This window comes from Neophocaena asiaeorientalis, unplaced genomic scaffold (assembly GCF_003031525.2).
Source record: "Neophocaena asiaeorientalis asiaeorientalis breed wild unplaced genomic scaffold, Neophocaena_asiaeorientalis_V1.1 scaffold90, whole genome shotgun sequence".
Lineage (NCBI taxonomy): Eukaryota > Metazoa > Chordata > Mammalia > Artiodactyla > Phocoenidae > Neophocaena > Neophocaena asiaeorientalis.
The window spans coordinates 1,341,984-1,359,566 of record NW_020172445.1 but is presented as its reverse complement, the minus strand read 5'-3'; the positions used below and the strand labels follow the sequence as shown (position 1 = coordinate 1,359,566).

Below are 17,583 nucleotides of genomic sequence, written 5' to 3'. Positions count from 1 at the left end.
CTCGCGAACCCGGTCGGTCACCCTCCTCCCCCCAGCCCCCTGCCCCAAATCGGTCGGTGGCTTCGGGCAGCTTAGGTGTGAGAGCACGTCAGGGCGTGTGTGCTAGGCACCTGCAGCGGCGCAGGGCGTCCGAGTACATTACGTGTGCCGGCGTTGGCCGCGGCTGCCTGGTGAGGGCGAGCTGGTTGCCCGCGGTGTTCCGGCAAGCCCGGCGACCGCGGCGGTGCTGTCAGTGTGGGGAACTTGGCTGAAGGTTGCGCGTGTCCTCAGGCGTCCCGAGCAAGTGTGAGCTGTGGATGTGCTCACCTGGGAGCCGCGGCTCAGCCGCCCAGGGCGCACGTGTCGGGGCGCAGGAGTGAGCGGATGCGGGGCACTAGGGCTAGACCGACCGGACCTCTCCCGGGCGCGGCGGGTGGCGAGGCGGCTGCTCCTCGAGCAGCAACTTTGGGACTCGGTTCCGGCTTCTTCGAAAGCGGATCTGGCCTCGGAGGCGTGGTAGAGGGCGGGAGGTAGAGGTGGGGGCACCTGCCGGGCAGTGGGTGAGAGGAGAGAAGTAAAGGAAAGCCCCGCCCCTTCCCCGCCTCCGCTCCGCCCTCGCCCCCGCCCCCGGGGCTCTTTATAAACTCGGCCCGAGGGCTAACAGAGAAAGCGAGTATCTCTCCCGCCCCTGGCTGGTGTTCTGCACCACCCCGCGCCCCGGCCCCGAGTCCCAATCCCTGCTCTCCAGCCCGGCCCCTGCCCCGCCCCGGCCCAGCCCGGCCCGGCCGCCATGGAGAGCTGGCCCTGGCCGTCGGGCGGCGCCTGGCTGCTTGTGGCGGCCCGTGCGCTGCTCCAGCTGCTGCGCGCGGACCTGCGTCTGGGCCGCCCGCTGCTGGCGGCGCTGGCGCTGCTGGCCGCGCTCGACTGGCTGTGCCAGCGCCTGCTGCCCCCGCTGGCCGCACTTGCCGTGTTGGCCGCCACCGGCTGGATCGTGTTGTCCCGCCTGGCGCGCCCGCAGCGCCTGCCCGTGGCGACTCGCGCGGTGCTCATCACCGGTGAGTGCGCGGGGCGCGGAGCGCGGGGATTCCGGGTTCGAGGACGGGACCGGACACTCAGAGGGCTCCCCGTGGGCATGCCAAGGCAAGGCGGGACCCCTAGCCCAGGAGTGGGGGAGTCCCTCTCCCCTGGGTGCAGGGAACCAGCCAAGTAGGAAGAGCAGGGCACCTCCCCAAGTCCGGGTTAACTACCTGTGGCTTCAGGGAGTGTTGGAGGGAGAATGAGGCAGGGAGCGGGCAGGTGCACAGGGGAAACTTGTAGCTAAGAAAGAAGGAGCCTTCTGGAGTTTGGGGTTTATGCTATGTCCCTGTCCAAGAGAGCAGTCTTCGGACAGAGGACACTGCTCTGAGGGACTTAAGAGGATGGTCACCCTTTGAACTCTGCCTAACATCCCCACGTGGGAGGTACCATCTCCTCTTCCCTGGGATTAGAGGAATAGGCTTAGATGAAGAGTTAGGACCCCCAATTGTCCGGGCTCCTTGGAGTCCAGAAAAGCTTGAGGTCATCATGAGGGACAGCTGGGCATTCGGCTGCCTCTCAGATCCCACCACCCAAACCTAAATTGCTGAAGTAGCTGTCCAGAGTCTGCACCCAGCACGCCACCACCATTCCTCCTGGTCCTCTGTGCCCAGGAAGGAGGTGAGGTCTTGGAGAGCTGGGCTCAGGTGCCTCTGGTCACCTGGCTGAGCTCTCTTTGTGTGGAGCAAGGAATAAATCTGTCATCAGAAGGAGGGAAGGAGGAGCTGAGGCCCAGCCTGAAGTGGGGAGGGGGAGAAAGGCCAGTGGGCACTGGCTCCATTGTATGGGGGAGGGGCAGCCCAGTCTCTCCCCTAACCCCCATGGCTTTGGACAGGTGCTCAGGGCTCTGCCCTTGCATTGGGCCTGGGCTGGGGGCAGCCACTGGCTGACTGGCTTCTCGGAGACCTCAGTCTAGCAGGGGGCCCTGCATGATCAGATGGAGCTGGAAGAACTTCCCAGAGGAGGCCATCCTTGAGCTGGGCCTCAGAGGCTGGGTGGAGATAGGTGGAGTGTGGAAGGTGTTTTGGATTAGACAAAGGGTGTGGGATAGAAGCTTGAGGCAGGAATGAGCATGGCCTGGGCAGGGGACAGTCAGTAACCAGTCTGGCTGCTGAGATGTGGTGGGATATAAGGTTGTTTCCTTGGAAGGGGCCTTGAATGCCTGGCAAGAAGCCAGAATGTACTGAGGCGGGTGAAGGTGGCATGAGGGTTTGGGCTTCAGTTAAGATGGTGGAGACAGAGCAGGGCTCAGGCTGGATGGGAGAGACCCTAGTTCAGGGTGGAGTGTGAAGTTTCAAGGGACCCCAGTTTTAGTGGTTTAAGGAAGGAGAGATGAAAGACCTCCTGGTATTGAAGCAGGGAGCTTCTTTCCCCAGGGATGAGGCAGCTCCCCTCCTGCCTTCTAATTAATGAGTTATCTCAACAGGACCCAGGCCATCTGCAGATACTAGTGACCCAGGCAGTCTTTCCTGGGATCTCACCCCAGGCCTTTGTGCTGCCGCTGTTACATCTCCTAGCCTCGAGCCTGAGAGTGAGGTGAGAGGAGGGATGCCTTTTGTGACTTGGGCTTCCCTCAGCTCTGGTTGCAAAGCACCGTGAGGGAGGAGGGGAAGAAGACTGCCCAGCCCACCCCACGTTAGCATCAAGAGTAGGCCTCCAAGCTTCCCAATGCCCCCAAACTCTGGGGTTTCCTCTCTCACCACGGACTGCCAGACAAGTAGGTGACCAGGCCCTGCCTCACCTGCTAGGAACGCTGTGTCTTGAGGCTGCCAGAGCTGCCACCCACCCCTCCCTGAGAACCGCTGGCCAAGGCTACTTGGGGAGCTCAGCCCTGGGGTCAGGGTTTGGGTTGAGTGGCTGGGTGCCTTGTGTGCACAGCTGTGCACTGCTGGGGTCTCATGGGAGTGAGCCCATTGTTGTTCATGCCTCACTGCACGTAGGTTGGAGTTATGTACAGGTATCCCAATGTGTGTGCACGTGAGCAAGAGGGTGTGAAAGGCTTGGGTGACTGTGTTGGGACCGCAGAGCTGAGGTTCTGGAAGGCCTCAGTTTCCCTGTGAAGGGGCTGTCTGCTCTGGAAGGGAGCTTAGGCAAATGGGGACACACACACAAACACACACACACACACAAGGGCGCTCACTCCCCTCCCCCAGCCAGACTTGCCCAGGAAATACCCCTCAGCTGGGGCTGGCTGGTGGGTCCCCAACCACACAAATCCCAGCTTGCAGACCCCTGCCTAGCTTTGTTCTCTGCCTTAACAGAGGGGACAGGGCTGAAATGGGGGGATCTGGTTGTGCGGAACCACTTTGCAGCTTCTGCTCAGCAAGACCACCATGGGGGCAGGCTCCAGAGAGCCTCCTCCCTCACTGCTCCCAGCCCTGGTTGGCCACCCGTGGAGCCGGATTGGAATGGGAACAATCAAGGAAGCAGGGGTTTATCAGACCCACTGGCTGGCTCTGCCTGGTGGTTCATCTCTCTACATACCAAAGACAGGAAATTAGGCCTGCAAGAGTGGTAACTGACCTCAGGTCACACTTGGTGGGCATGGGAAGGGATTCTAAGCAGATCTGTTCTTATCTTCATCCATTGTGCCCCTGTCCTGGGGGCAAGTGGTCTGGGGCTCAGAGAATGCTCCAGTGTTGCCACTGATTGGAATTCCAAGGGTGGTGGTCAGGGGTGAAGTACTTCTGGCTGCTGAGATGTGGTGGGATATAAGGTTGTTTCCTTGGAAGGGGCCTTGAATGCCTGGCAAGAAGCCAGAATGTACTGAGGCGGGTGAAGGTGGCATGAGGGTTTGGGCTTCAGTTAAGATGGTGGAGACAGAGCAGGGCTCAGGCTGGATGGGAGAGACCCTAGTTCAGGGTGGAGTGTGAAGTTTCAAGGGACCCCAGTTTTAGTGGTTTAAGGAAGGAGAGATGAAAGACCTCCTGGTATTGAAGCAGGGAGCTTCTTTCCCCAGGGATGAGGCAGCTCCCCTCCTGCCTTCTAATTAATGAGTTATCTCAACAGGACCCAGGCCATCTGCAGATACTAGTGACCCAGGCAGTCTTTCCTGGGATCTCACCCCAGGCCTTTGTGCTGCCGCTGTTACATCTCCTAGCCTCGAGCCTGAGAGTGAGGTGAGAGGAGGGATGCCTTTTGTGACTTGGGCTTCCCTCAGCTCTGGTTGCAAAGCACCGTGAGGGAGGAGGGGAAGAAGACTGCCCAGCCCACCCCACGTTAGCATCAAGAGTAGGCCTCCAAGCTTCCCAATGCCCCCAAACTCTGGGGTTTCCTCTCTCACCACGGACTGCCAGACAAGTAGGTGACCAGGCCCTGCCTCACCTGCTAGGAACGCTGTGTCTTGAGGCTGCCAGAGCTGCCACCCACCCCTCCCTGAGAACCGCTGGCCAAGGCTACTTGGGGAGCTCAGCCCTGGGGTCAGGGTTTGGGTTGAGTGGCTGGGTGCCTTGTGTGCACAGCTGTGCACTGCTGGGGTCTCATGGGAGTGAGCCCATTGTTGTTCATGCCTCACTGCACGTAGGTTGGAGTTATGTACAGGTATCCCAATGTGTGTGCACGTGAGCAAGAGGGTGTGAAAGGCTTGGGTGACTGTGTTGGGACCGCAGAGCTGAGGTTCTGGAAGGCCTCAGTTTCCCTGTGAAGGGGCTGTCTGCTCTGGAAGGGAGCTTAGGCAAATGGGGACACACACACAAACACACACACACACACAAGGGCGCTCACTCCCCTCCCCCAGCCAGACTTGCCCAGGAAATACCCCTCAGCTGGGGCTGGCTGGTGGGTCCCCAACCACACAAATCCCAGCTTGCAGACCCCTGCCTAGCTTTGTTCTCTGCCTTAACAGAGGGGACAGGGCTGAAATGGGGGGATCTGGTTGTGCGGAACCACTTTGCAGCTTCTGCTCAGCAAGACCACCATGGGGGCAGGCTCCAGAGAGCCTCCTCCCTCACTGCTCCCAGCCCTGGTTGGCCACCCGTGGAGCCGGATTGGAATGGGAACAATCAAGGAAGCAGGGGTTTATCGGACCCACTGGCTGGCTCTGCCTGGTGGTTCATCTCTCTACATACCAAAGACAGGAAATTAGGCCTGCAAGAGTGGTAACTGACCTCAGGTCACACTTGGTGGGCATGGGAAGGGATTCTAAGCAGATCTGTTCTTATCTTCATCCATTGTGCCCCTGTCCTGGGGGCAAGTGGTCTGGGGCTCAGAGAATGCTCCAGTGTTGCCACTGATTGGAATTCCAAGGGTGGTGGTCAGGGGTGAAGTACGGATGGGCCTCCAACTTGCCTAGAGCCAGGAATAATAGTTGAGGGTGTTGAGGCTGGAAAGGAAGGTGGCTCTCAGGTTGTACAGGGTCTGGATGATGGGAATAGAGGACTTCAGCTTCCTGCTAAGGGCTGTGGGGAGCCTTGGAGAGGTTTTCAGCAGCAGAGGGATATTGTCATTTTTGGAAGGATCCTTCTGGCTGCTTAGGTAGAGAATGGATCCAAGGGGGCAAGATGGGACAGCACTACAAAAGGGGGCTGCTTCAGTGTCCAGGTAAGAAGAAGAAGCCTGGGCAAAGGCAGTGAGAAAGGAAGGGAGGCTGTGCAGTAATACTGCGCACGCGAGCTGAGGCCTGATATCGACCAGACAGAAGGACATCAGAGCTGGGACTGGGTCTCAGCTGGGACCGGCTGACCTGCAATAGAGTCCTGACCTTACTATATGCTGGCTGAGTGACTTTGGGAAGCAACTTAGCATTACTAGGACTCAGTTTCCTCATCTGTAAAGTGGGGATCATAAGCCACGTTTGATGGGGTAGCTATGAGTCGTCAGGGAGATGACAGTTGTGAAAGAGTTGGTACTCAGGTGCTCAGCCAGAGGGGCAAAGCCTGCCAGAGATGGGCTTAGGAAAAGAAGGGAGGGCTGCTGACTGCTGGTACGTTGGGTGTCAGAGGCCTGGATCCCATCCAGACCGTGGTGACCCTGGGGTTGTCTCAGGCCGGACTGGGCCACGGTGGGAGTTCACTGGCTGTCCTTCCCTGGCCAGGCTGTGACTCTGGTTTTGGCAAGGCGACGGCCAAGAAGCTGGATGCGCTGGGCTTCACAGTGCTGGCTACCGTGTTGGATTTGAATAGCCCTGGTGCCCTAGAGCTGCGTGCCTGCTGTTCTCCTCGTTTAAAGCTGCTACAGATGGACCTGACCAAGCCAGCGGACATTAGCCGCGTGCTGGAGTTCACCAAGGCCCACACCGCCAGCACTGGTCAGTAGGCTCAGCTCCGCCAGGAAAGGGCGCGGCTCGGCAGGTGTGAGGGGGCAGGGGTTGGAAGTCTGCTGCCTAGCTGACCCTCAGCTTCCCTCCTGGCTCCATGCCTTCAGGTCTGTGGGGCTTGGTCAACAACGCGGGTCAGAACATCCTCGTGGCAGATGCGGAGCTGTCTCCAGTGTCCACATTCCGCAGCTGCATGGAGGTGAACTTCTTCGGTACACTCGAGATGACCAAGGGCCTCTTGCCACTGCTGCGCCATTCCAGCGGGCGCATCGTGACCGTGAGCAGCCCAGCAGGTGAGGGTCCTCCCACACAAGAGCAGAAAAGGTGCCCCTGCAGGGCGGGGAGAGGTGCTGGAGCCCCTGGCCTAGGCTGAGCTGCCCACTCCCAATCCATCCCCAGGAGACATGCCATTTCCGTGCTTGGCTGCCTATGGGACCTCCAAAGCGGCTGTCGCGTTGCTCATGGACACGTTCAGTTGTGAACTTCTGCCCTGGGGTGTCAAGGTCAGCGTCATCCAGCCTGCCTGCTTCAAGACAGGTGAGGTTCAGGGATTTGGGGCTGGGGCCTGTGTGGTGTAGTGGGGGAGGGGGGAAGGTGAAGTGGGTGTGGTCTTCTCTGGAGTGGGGTTGGGTCTGAGGAGTGGGCGTGGCTTTGGCTGGGGGCGGGTCTCAGGTTGTGAGTTAGAGACCTGGGTCTGGCTTTGGCTTCAGTAACAGACCCCCCTCTGACCTTGCCACTCCTTCCCCAGAGGCAGTGAAAGACATGGACCAGTGGGAAGAGCGCAAGCGGCAGCTGCTGGCCAACCTGCCCCGAGAGCTGCTGCAGGCCTACGGTGAGGACTACATCGAGCACTTGAACGGGCAGTTCCTGCATTGTCTGAGCCAAGCACTGCCAGACCTCAGCCCGGTTGTAGATGCCATCACCGATGCGCTGCTGGCGGCTCAACCACGCCGCCGCTATTACCCAGGCCATGGCCTGGGGCTCATGTACTTCATCCACTACTACCTGCCTGAGGGCCTGCGGCGCCGTTTCCTGCAGTCCTTCTTCATCAGTCCCTATGTGCCAAGAGCACTGCGGCCTGGCCAGCCTGGCCTTACCTCTGCCCGGGATGTAGCCCAGGACCCAAGCCCTAAACCGGGCCCTTCCCCCACTGCCCAATGAGCAGTACGTGCATAGAACTGCTCCGGCAGAGGAGATCCCTTATGCCCTTGGTCCTCCTCTGGGCATTCTGACCCCCCAGGTCTGCCCCAAAGCCTGGCCTAAAGGACCCCAACCCCACCCACTGCCAATGTCACAGGCCAGGCCTGGTGAGGCTGCTTCCCCGTGAACCTCCGGGCCTCTCCTGCTTCATGAGCCCAAACAGACCCTCCTGGGCACAAGGCTCCACCATGCACCTTGGAGAACCCAGCTGGATGGGGAGTTTAGTGCAAGACTCAGCTGCAGCCTTTGACAGTATCCTGCAGACAGCGCCTCTGCAAACTAAGGAATGACTGGGAAGGTTGGGGACCCCCTCAGGATTATTTCTTGGCACCAGTGCCTCAGTGCTGCGATTTGAAGGGTGAATCCCACTGTTTCTTGACTGGCTCAAGAATTAGGGCCCTGACCACCCACCCCAAGCCCCCCAAGCCACAGGGAGGCTGCATATTCTACTTGCCTGATCGCCACTTTTTGAATAAAGACAAATTTTTATTTCTCCTAGAATGGGGGAGATGCTATGTTCGCCTAGGTGACAGGCTGTGGCTGTGAAACAGACTGGGCACCGCCTGGGGGCCGAGGCTCTGGGCATAGACTCTGGTTAACACCCAACCCCCTTCAACAACCTTGGGCAGATCATTTATCCATAGGTTTCCTCATAGTGAAATGGGGGTAATGACCCCAGCCCAGGGAGTTCTGGGGCTCAATGAAGCAAAGAGGGAGGCCTGGGCGCCCTCTAGAGTCAGGAGCCAGCACCACAGGCCTGTCAGAGCCTCCAGCAGAGGAAGGGGCTAATCCTCCACTGACTTTCCCCACCCTGAGGAATCTGGCCACACAGGGACAGGGCCAGCCTAGGGCTGCCACCCGAGGAAGGAAGATAGAAGGCTTAGGTGGGGGTGGGCTCAGTGAGGGTGGGGCCCGAGGGGAGTTGGGGATCTGGGAGAGGGACTAGGGCCCAAAGGAGACAGAAGACAGCTGGGCTTAGAGAGGGCAGTTTTTATTGTCTCAGAGGGGCAGAGCTACTTCCCCTATTCGCCAAGGACACGCACGCTCTATCCTGCCCCTGCGCCACGGCTCTGGGGGACCCGCTGAGGGAAGAGGAGGTTCACGCTGCCCCCAGGGGTTCTCAGGTTAGGGAGGAACACAAAAGTGACCACATGCTTCTCAGATACGTCAGTGGCTGTAAACATAGGGCTGAGGGGGCCTCCTTGCTCTGGAGGTGGGGGGCTTGGTCCATCCTTGGTGGGGGGAGCAGGTGCCCAGCCCCTTTTCAGGCCCAAGAGCAGTCTCAGAGAGGGTCGGGGAAGCTGGGCAGCCACTAGGACAGTGTGCTACCCCCCAGGGCACGTAGGTGAGCCGTGAGCTTTGTCACAGCACACACAGACACACAGGCGCACACACACACTTGTGGGGAGCCTTGGGCCAGGGTGCTAGAAGATGGGGATGTAGTTGTCGATCTTGGCTCGGTGGCGCTGGGCGATGCACTCCGCGATCCATACAATGTTGCGACACTCCTGCTCCTTGAGCTTCACAAAGGCATAGAAAACACCAAAGTGGAACTGGTTCAGGAAGGCCAACTTGTTCAGTTTCACCTGCAGACACAGGCAGGAGTGGTGTGCAGGTGGCCATGACCAGAGTCAGGCCTAAGCCACCAACCCCTCCCCAGGATGGGCAGGGCCAGCACTCACCTCATGCTCGAAGAATCGGTCCTCCAGGGTCTTGTCTCCAGGGTTGCTGCCCGCACCCTCGAAGAGCAGCTTGTACTCCTGGCCCAGGGGAGCAGGGGGAAGCATGAGCATGAGGGTGCTGTGGGGTATGGGGTGGGGACGTGGGTGCCAACATGCCCGCCCACCGTTCGACAGCCAGGGCACTCACCGGGTAGTAGTCGGCCACGTTCTTGACCTGCTCGTAGTCGTCAGCCCGAGCCAGCTGGGCCAGGCCCTCAGGGTAGAGCCGACCGCAGTGCGGAAAGAGCTTGGCACGGTCCTCCTTGGAAAGCTCTGTGCCGAAGGAGTTGATGGTGATGATGAAGGCGCGGCGGTCTGCTTCGAACTGTGGGGCCAGCGCACAGGCGAGGAGAGAGGGACGGGGAGGGAGGCGGCAGCCAGTCAGTGGGCAGGGCTTCCCCCAGGCCAGGGATGGGGGACCAGCAGGCGGGAGGGTGGGCAGGCACTCACCTCCAGGATGGGACACATGGCATCGGCTGTGGTCCCCCCCAGCAGGGTGCAGAACTTGTAGAAGGACTCCAGGTAGGCCTGTGCAGAGCATGGGGCTTCCTCAGCCCAGGCAGGGAGACTCGAGGGGGTCTGCCAGGCCTCCTCCTCACAGTTCCCTCCTTCCCTCCCCGACCCCTTTCATGGTGAATCCAAACATCATACCCGTGGCCAGCAGCCCCCGTGTCAGAGCCCCTGAAACATCCACAGATTTCCGACTGTTAATCAGCCGAGTAGCAGTAGCCTGCTGCCTCTCCCCACCCAGTAGTTACAGAACAATTTCTGGCCCACTGTCTGCTTCATGGTGCGGTGCCCCTCACACCCTCATCCCATGGAGTGCCAGGCTCAGAGAAGGGCTCCGTCTTCCCCCTGCTGTTCTGCCTGCCCTTCCCCCAAATCTCCCCTCCTCCCCTCTCTCCTCAGAAAACCACGTGTCGATGGGCCAGTGAAGGATGGTGACCCCTGAGAGTTCACGGGGATGGCCTGGACTGGGTGCCTTGGCCCCTCTCAGCACCCCACCTTAAAGAGCACCTCCTCTTCTTCCCATCCCCTAGGTAGTTCCCAGGCATCACGCAGCAGGAACCAAACTGTACTGTCAGCCCAGCTCCTCCTGAGGGATGGTTATTGCCAGCACAGATGTCAGCCCTGCAATGTGATGGCTGGACACACAGGCTGCCGGTGGGAACAAGCACTTCCTGCCCAGGCAAATTGGATCTGCTGGGCATGAGGAGAAGCCAGGTCAGCCCAGGCCTCAGGTCCCTCCCACGACTAATTCCTGAAACTAGCTAGGCCCAGGCAGGCTTCCTTCCCTGAAGCTCTCCATGTCAAGGAAAGGGGGACAGTCTCATGACCCCTGGGGAGCTCCCTCTACTCAGGTGCTCCGGGGTCCCACTTGGCGGCATGGCCACAAGAACTCCAGCTCTACAGGCTAGAGACTATTCTCCTGAGCTGGGGGTGAGGGCTGGGAGGCAGGGAAAGCTTTCTGTACCGAGGTCTGCCCTCTAAGGAGCAGAGAACATTCCACCCACCACCTGCTGATGTGGGCCACAGGTTCTACTGACCCAAGAGAGGAGGTGAGATGACACCCAGGAGTCCACGAGCCCAGGCTGAGCCTGGCCAGCAGCACTGGGCAAGCTGGGCTCAGGGGAAGGCCTGAGGTGACCACTGGGGTCACAGGAAACAAAAGTCTAGAACAGGTCAGGGGGAAAGAAGCCTGGAAAGGGAGAGTGGACCCCAGCATAGCAGAGGGCTCGCGTGGTAGCTGCCAATCCTACCATTGATTAGTGGTACTGTTTAGTCCCTCTGGGACTGTCCCCAGCCACCTCCTTCCCCGTGGCCAGCCAAGCTGGGTGTGTCCAAATCTCCAGGCCTGCCCCAGTGGGGCCTGCAGTTCCTATCTGTGGGGGAAGCCACCAGCCTTTGCCGAGCTGGACTGATCCTGGAGACGCTGACCCCAGGGTGGTGGAGACTGGTGGCATAGGCCCAGACTCTCTTCAGGAGGCTCAGGAGCTGAAGAAACTGGCAAGACCCCAGAGGCCCAGGTACCAAGGTCACCTTCCCACCCCCATCCTGTCCCCTGGAGTCTGCCAGCCCATGTCTGCTGCACCAGCTGCCTACAGTTCCCACCCCGCTACTGGGGGTCCGCCTAATCTCCCATCTGTGGCCACTGGGCTGGGACATCGCCTGACAGGCGGTCCTGGCACGGTGCCTGTTTCATTGGGTCGGTGTTTACAAGCTGGTGCCCCGGCAGCCCTCGCCAGTGACTCCAGCTAGAACCAGTCAGGCCCGGTGACGGTGTGGGTGAGGCTGGGGGGACAGCCGCACCCCTCACCCTGCCTCAGGGCAAGGAAGCCGGCAGTGGGCCAGCTGGGCAGGCACAGCCTCATGAGGGTGGGCGGGGGCTGCGGGCAGCGTGAGCACTGGCACACCTGAGCCGGCTCTCACTGCCTGCCCACCCCCCACCATGGCCCCCCTCACCCCACCCTCCCCATCTCCCTCTTTCTCTCCCTACTGGCAGGCAAACGAGAGCGCTCGCTTTGTAGACAAGCTGAGCCGTGCTGCCAGTGTCTAGCAAGTGGCTTCAGGCAACCCACCCTCCTTCTCTAAGCCCTCAGTTTCCTCGTCTTACAAATGGGGATACTGATGCCCACCTAGCTCCTAGGGCAGTCCTGAGGACTAAAGAAGTCAATAATCTTCCTACCTCTAGTCTTGTCCCCTCTAGTCTGTCCTCACATTCTGATGATACTCCGCCCTGTTGGAAACCTTCGTTGGCCGACCCTGCCCACAGGATAAAATTCAAACTTCTGGCCTGGTGTTCAAGACCCTGGGTGACTTGATCCTGTGCCTGCCTTTTTTTCCAGACCTGTCTCCCACTGTCCATCTGAAACCTGCACTTCCACGGCAAACTGCTTGCCGCTTGGCCCGTGTTCCACACTTGCTTCTGCATGTGCTGTCCCCCTGCCTACACTACTACAACCTCCAGGTAGGCTCTTCACCTACCTTCAGACCCTCCCTGCACCCCGGCCCAGACCCCCGCAGGGAGATTGGAGGGCCTGCGCTCAGGCTGCCACTGTGTTGGCCACCTAGTTCCAACTAGGATAGGAGAAGAGCCTCACCATGAAGATCCAAGAGACAGACGTTCTCAGGGTTAGGTCAGCAGGGCTGCTGGCCAGTGCTATCTTCAGGCCCCCTTCAGGGCCTGCCCACTACTGACCCATCAGAGGTCCTGGCTTCAGAGGTCCTCACTGTGGCCAGGGCCCAGTCTGCCCCCAAAAGCCCTCACTGGTCCCTGGCCGGCCCCCTTCCTTGGCTCTCAGTCCTGCTCCTAACCTCTTTGGGCCAGGGCAGGACTGAGCCAGGAATCCCAAGCCCACTCTATTTCCAGGGGTCACAAGCTTGTCCCACAGCCTGGTGGGAAGCAGAAGGTGGGTAGGGCTGAAGATGATGGGCCACAGCACTGGTTCTAGACCTGGGAACCTGGGGACACAGGGACCTGGCTATGCCTGGCTGTGTTCCTCCCCACACCGTGCTCAGGTGCCTGTCCTTGCTGGTGACAGTCCAGGGGGGGTGAGCCTGAGAGCTATGGCCTGGATGGTGGCCAGTAACGCTCCTGGATGCAGGGGGAGTGGCCATTCAGGAGCCCACTCTGACAGGCCAAGCTGCGGAGCACCAGCCACTCCTGCTGATTTGATCTGGGCCCAGGGGATGGAGAACCTGTTCCATGAAGTCTTGCACCAGTCACGGGAGCCAGAGAGTGAGCAGATAAGCCCCTGGGAGAGGAACCTGGAGCAGCTGTGTCCTGTCCCAGCACCCCACATAAATCATCAGCCCACTGTGCCCGTGGCCCCGCCCACCTACTTCACCACCACTGGGTCCAGGGGCACTACCTTGTACAGCGTGTTTCGGATGATCTCGATGTTCATCTCATCAAGGTCCTGCTCTGAGATGCAGTCCTGGAAAAAAGCCGCTGGGGAGGAAAGATGTGGGTATGAGGGGCAGGCGAGTGGACTCGGCCGAAGCAAGAATTGTGCTAATGTTCACCTGCCCCTGCAGGGCACAGAGGACCCCTGCCACAAGGCCCATCTGGCTGGTAATTGGGGGGCACTCAACCTGGTCTGGACTACTGCCTTAGAAGTGGCCGAAGCAATACTCCAGGCCATGTGTACTGACCTGAGCTTCTCCTGCCTTCTTGCTCCTAAAACTGATTTATAAAGGAGGCGGCCAGCCATAACATGATCTAATCGCCTCTGGGGCAGACCCAAGCTCAGATCATGCCAAAGAAAGGCTTGCATAAGAGGCTGTGACATCCTCCCTTCTCGAGGGGCAGCTGTGGATTCTGGGCCTGACGCCCACTTCTCTGCATCTCCCAGGAGAGCCTGGGGCCCACATTTGGAAAACCGTCCTTCTCCTCAGAACAAGGAATGAGCGTGACAGCTGGGTGAGCATGGAGCAGTGACCCAGGGGGCCACTGGAGGGCTGGGAATTAGAGGCCAACGCAGGATAGAGCCCCTCGATCCCCAGGGACCCACGGACTCACTGGTCTGTTTCTTCTTTAAAGGTGAAGAAACTGAAGAAGCCACCAACAGCCCAGAACTAGCTCAGAGTTATTGTGAGAGATAAGATCTTGTGCAGATAAGGCCAGCAAGTAGGGCTTAGGCCTCTTAGTGCAGGACCAAGTGCAGCTTAGGGCCCAGTTGTTCAACCCTGGTGGCTTCCTGGAGGTGGTGCCCTGGGGACTAGGACTCTGGCTGTGAGGGCACTAGCTGGTGACAGCCTTAGTGCCTTCTCCCCAGCCTCCCTCCAAGGCAGGCAGGAGCCAGTGCTGCCTAGGCGGGGCCCTGCAGGAAGCTCCCAGTTCCCCTTCCTTCCTTGGCCTCTGACATGAACTCTGCATCCTGCCGGACACTGCCTGACTTAGCCCCTGGGATCTGCTTTGTGGAGGTAAGTGAAGCTCTTTGCTCGCCTCCTCTGCCTCACAGGCAGCAAGCCACTCCAGCCCAGCTTAGGGCCACGGTCTGTCAGAGCTCCCAAGACTCCAAGGGACCTGAAACCCTCTCTCCACTCTCCGTGAGCTCAGCCTTCCTCTGCATTCGGAGAAATCAGACAGATTCACAAAATGAGATGGTCTGAGTCAGGCCCTGGGGCTAGTCAGCCTGGCCCAGCAAAAGCAACAGGAAGGGAGCAAAAGGCAGGTGAGGAGGAGAGAATGGGAGGCGAAGTGGAAGGGAAGAGAAGGGTAAGCAGCAGTGGGCGGACCTCGCTTTCTGGCTTAGGTCCGCCCCCAGGGGTCCGAAAACCCCACACAGAGGCACTGACACTGATGCCGCTGCCTGCCACCTCCCTCCTCCGCCAGGGTAGCTCACCCAGGGGCGTGTCCACCAGAATGGCATTGTAGAGCTCGGCGGGCGTCTGCGCGATGTTCACGGCCTCCATCTGCTCAAAGCTGCCAAGTGGGTGGCACTTGGGCACGAGCTCGGCGATAGAGCGCTGGTGCAGCGTGCCCGTGATGAGCAGGATTACGTTGTCAATCATGTAGCTGTAACTGCGGGAGGCACACAGCAGCGCGGCAGCCCTTGAAGTCTTGGCACAGCACCACGCCCCTGCCCCCACGCGGCGCAGGCCACCAGCCCCTCAACGGCGAGCACCACCTCAGGCTCCTCTCCCTGTCCAAGGGTGCCCCCTCCTCCGGCACCAGAAGCACAGGACAGACACGGCCCCTCCCTGGGTCGGGGGGAGAACATATACCCCACGAGTGATCAGGAAGCAGGTAGTAACTACCCCCCAGGTGTGAACAGTGTTCTGGCAGGACACGGGAAGCATGGGCGCACGAAGGTGAGGCGCACGGGCCAGCATGGGGGATGAAAGAACTGGGAGATGAAAGCGTGTTCTGGGAAGAGGGAACAGTGTGTGCAAAGGCCTGGAAGCAATCGCTGAGTGGCGGACGCCTCAAGGAACTGAGCACGGTCACGGTTGGCAGAAGGAAGGGAACCGGCACGGTGCTGCCAGCAGGCTGGAGCCTAGAGGCGGGTCCTGTGGGCCCGGCTGAGGGTTCTGACTTCGTTTTGAGCACGAGGGACCCATGAGCAGGATATAAGCAAGGAGTACCACAAGCACTCTGGCTGCTGGTGGGGACAGAGGGGGAGATGGCAAGAGGAGGAGAGGCTGAGGAGTGGAGTAGGGAGAAGCTTCTCTAGGGAAAACCAGAGAAGACTCAGAGGGAGGGTCCCTGGAGTAAGGCCCCTGGTCAGTCAGGCTGAGACAAGCAGGCAGACAGCTGCCCTGTGCAGCCCACTCCAAAGACAGAGCACTGCCTCCTCCTTTAGGGCCTGAAGATCCACCCGGATGGCCTGGAGGAGACCCAGAGACCTGGAAGGAGCCTGGGCTCAGGTCAGTCCCCTCCAGCACAGAAGGCCCACTCTGGACAGTGCATGGGCAGCAGAGGGGGCTGGAGAGCTGGGGAGGGGTGGGGCTACCCAGCTCAGACTTGGCAACAGGCAAGCTCTGCCTCCACCCATTGAGACAATGCCACAAAGGGGCTGTGGCCAAGAGTTCCGTGTAGTCACCTGTGTGAGAAATGGGGTGAAGAGGGCGAGAGGGCCCCAGTCAGGCTGCAGGAGCCACAACATTCCTCCAGCTTGTCACCACTGATGATCTCAGGGCATGAGGCAGCTGGATGAGGCCTGGGGGTTCAGCTCCAAGGCCAGAGTGGGGCTCCCACTGAAGGGTGGGAGCTGGACTGGAGGCTGCTGCCCTGAATTGGGCACTGAGCACACCCTGGCTGTTGGGTGGGCCAACAGCTGTCCTGTGACAGTATCTTGAGGCTGCCCAAGGTAGGAAGTGGCCCCCAATTCCAAGGGAAGAAAAGTAAGGAGGTGGTGGCCTAGACCTCAGCTCAGAGGGCTGGCTACGGGGGGAACTCCCACAGGGCCTGCCAGGAAGGCGGCAGGAGGAAGAAACCACAGCTCCTGTCCCCGCCTGACCCCCACCCCCCTGCCTGCTACACACTCCCCCAACTCCCACCCAGCCCAGTGCCCTGCTATGCCCTCTGCTCTCCCGGGCTTGGGGCCAGGCAGCTGCCCTCTCTCTGCCCCCAATCCGGCTGGGTCAGCCACAGGATGTGTGCTGAGAAGAGACAGGCCTGCCTTCTCAAACTGAGGGCTTCAGGCAGGGCCCATTCACAGCCGCGAGTCGAGGGGCTCAAACGGCCAGCCTTTTGCCCCAACCTGACAGAGCTGGCAGAGTCGAGGGACCTGAAAGAGATCCCACCAGAGCTTTGTGCCTTGGTCTCCAGCCCCAGCCTGCATTGTCCCTACCCTGGACAGCACATCCCACGTGCCCCTGATGCCTCCAGAATCTCAAGCACCGCAGGACCCCCGCAACACTCCACCTGTGTCCCATCCAGCCCCACTCTAGCCATCGTGTTCCCAGAGACAGCCACAAAGTCCCCATCCCCGAACCTGAAGATGCTTGTTCACGCTCTCACCAGACTTTGGGCAGGGATGGGGAGAAAGCTGTACCTCTTCGAGCTGTTCTATCCAACTGATCCCACAACCACCAGCATCACCAGCCCCACTGTCAGAGGATATGAGACACAGAGGTTGCAGGCCCCAGGCCCTGTCACATCATAAATCAGAGAAGCATTATGTCTCTTGGTCAGTGTCCATGCACCTCCACCCACGTCCAGGTCCCCATGCCTTGACTCTACACTCCCCATCTAGCCTTGTCTTCTCAGAGGAATCTTCACAAGTCAGTTTCCTTTCTCTAAACCTCTCCGCTCCTCGCACCACAGGGTATTCATTTATGTTGGGGACGGGGCTGGTGTCAGGGCCCAAGGAAGGTGCCTTGGCAATCGTCAGGGTCCTGACCCGGCTCGGAGCTGAGCCCTGTGGGAAGACTCCACTGTCTGGCTTTGCTGCTGTCCCTCCAGTGATGTGGAACAGGATGGCTGTGATTCACTTTTCAGCCCTGACAGCAGATGTGAGGGCTGGTGATAGCACCCCCTGGCTGCCCCCAGACTCTCCTGCTAGAAGTCCTGGCTGGGCACCAAGGGAAATGCTAAGCCAAGTAAAGCTCCCCAGCCCCTTCCAAGGCCCCCTTCTAATCCAGGCTAGACCAGCTTTGGATGACCCTGTGCCAGGCCCAGTGGCTCCCTCCCCCGAGTCAACTGCAAGGTTACTATGGCAGTAGCCCCTGATTTCTCTCCCCTGCCCAATGAGAGCCAGAATCTCCTTTCCTGGGATGAAAGGAGGCAGGGCATGGCAGAGATGATGCCGGCCCAGCTGTCTGCTTTTCCCCCAAGGTGAAGGCCTTCAGCAGGCAGGGAAATCCTCCTCCTTGTCTGGCTTGAGCTGCTGCCTCCCTGCCCCCAGA

At 59.8% G+C, this 17,583-nt stretch overlaps 2 protein-coding genes across 3 annotated transcripts in view; one reads left to right on the top strand and one right to left on the bottom strand.

Moving 5' to 3' along the window:
- Positions 1-651: 651 nt before the first annotated feature.
- Positions 652-8,008, top strand: HSD11B2 (hydroxysteroid 11-beta dehydrogenase 2). The gene is made up of 5 exons (XM_024733935.1): positions 652-1,034; positions 6,086-6,298; positions 6,415-6,600; positions 6,707-6,844; positions 7,056-8,008. Exons 1-5 carry the CDS (start codon positions 770-772, stop codon positions 7,466-7,468), a joined length of 1,215 nt encoding a protein of 404 aa, XP_024589703.1. The 5' UTR covers positions 652-769; the 3' UTR covers positions 7,469-8,008.
- A 469-nt stretch (positions 8,009-8,477) lies between these two features.
- Positions 8,478-17,583, bottom strand: part of ATP6V0D1 (ATPase H+ transporting V0 subunit d1) — a 38,291-nt gene continuing 29,185 nt past the window's right edge. The window contains exons 3-8 of one of the 2 annotated variants that reach the window (XM_024733949.1): positions 14,577-14,755; positions 13,101-13,180; positions 9,679-9,756; positions 9,377-9,553; positions 9,190-9,267; positions 8,478-9,093 (exon numbers count right to left, since the gene is read on the bottom strand). In XM_024733949.1, coding sequence (XP_024589717.1) covers positions 8,932-9,093; positions 9,190-9,267; positions 9,377-9,553; positions 9,679-9,756; positions 13,101-13,180; positions 14,577-14,755 — 754 coding nt within the window. In that variant the 3' untranslated portion in view covers positions 8,478-8,931. The remainder of the gene's footprint in view (positions 9,094-9,189; positions 9,268-9,376; positions 9,554-9,678; positions 9,757-13,100; positions 13,181-14,576; positions 14,756-17,583) is intronic. The other variant, XM_024733959.1, reaches the window with a different exon arrangement.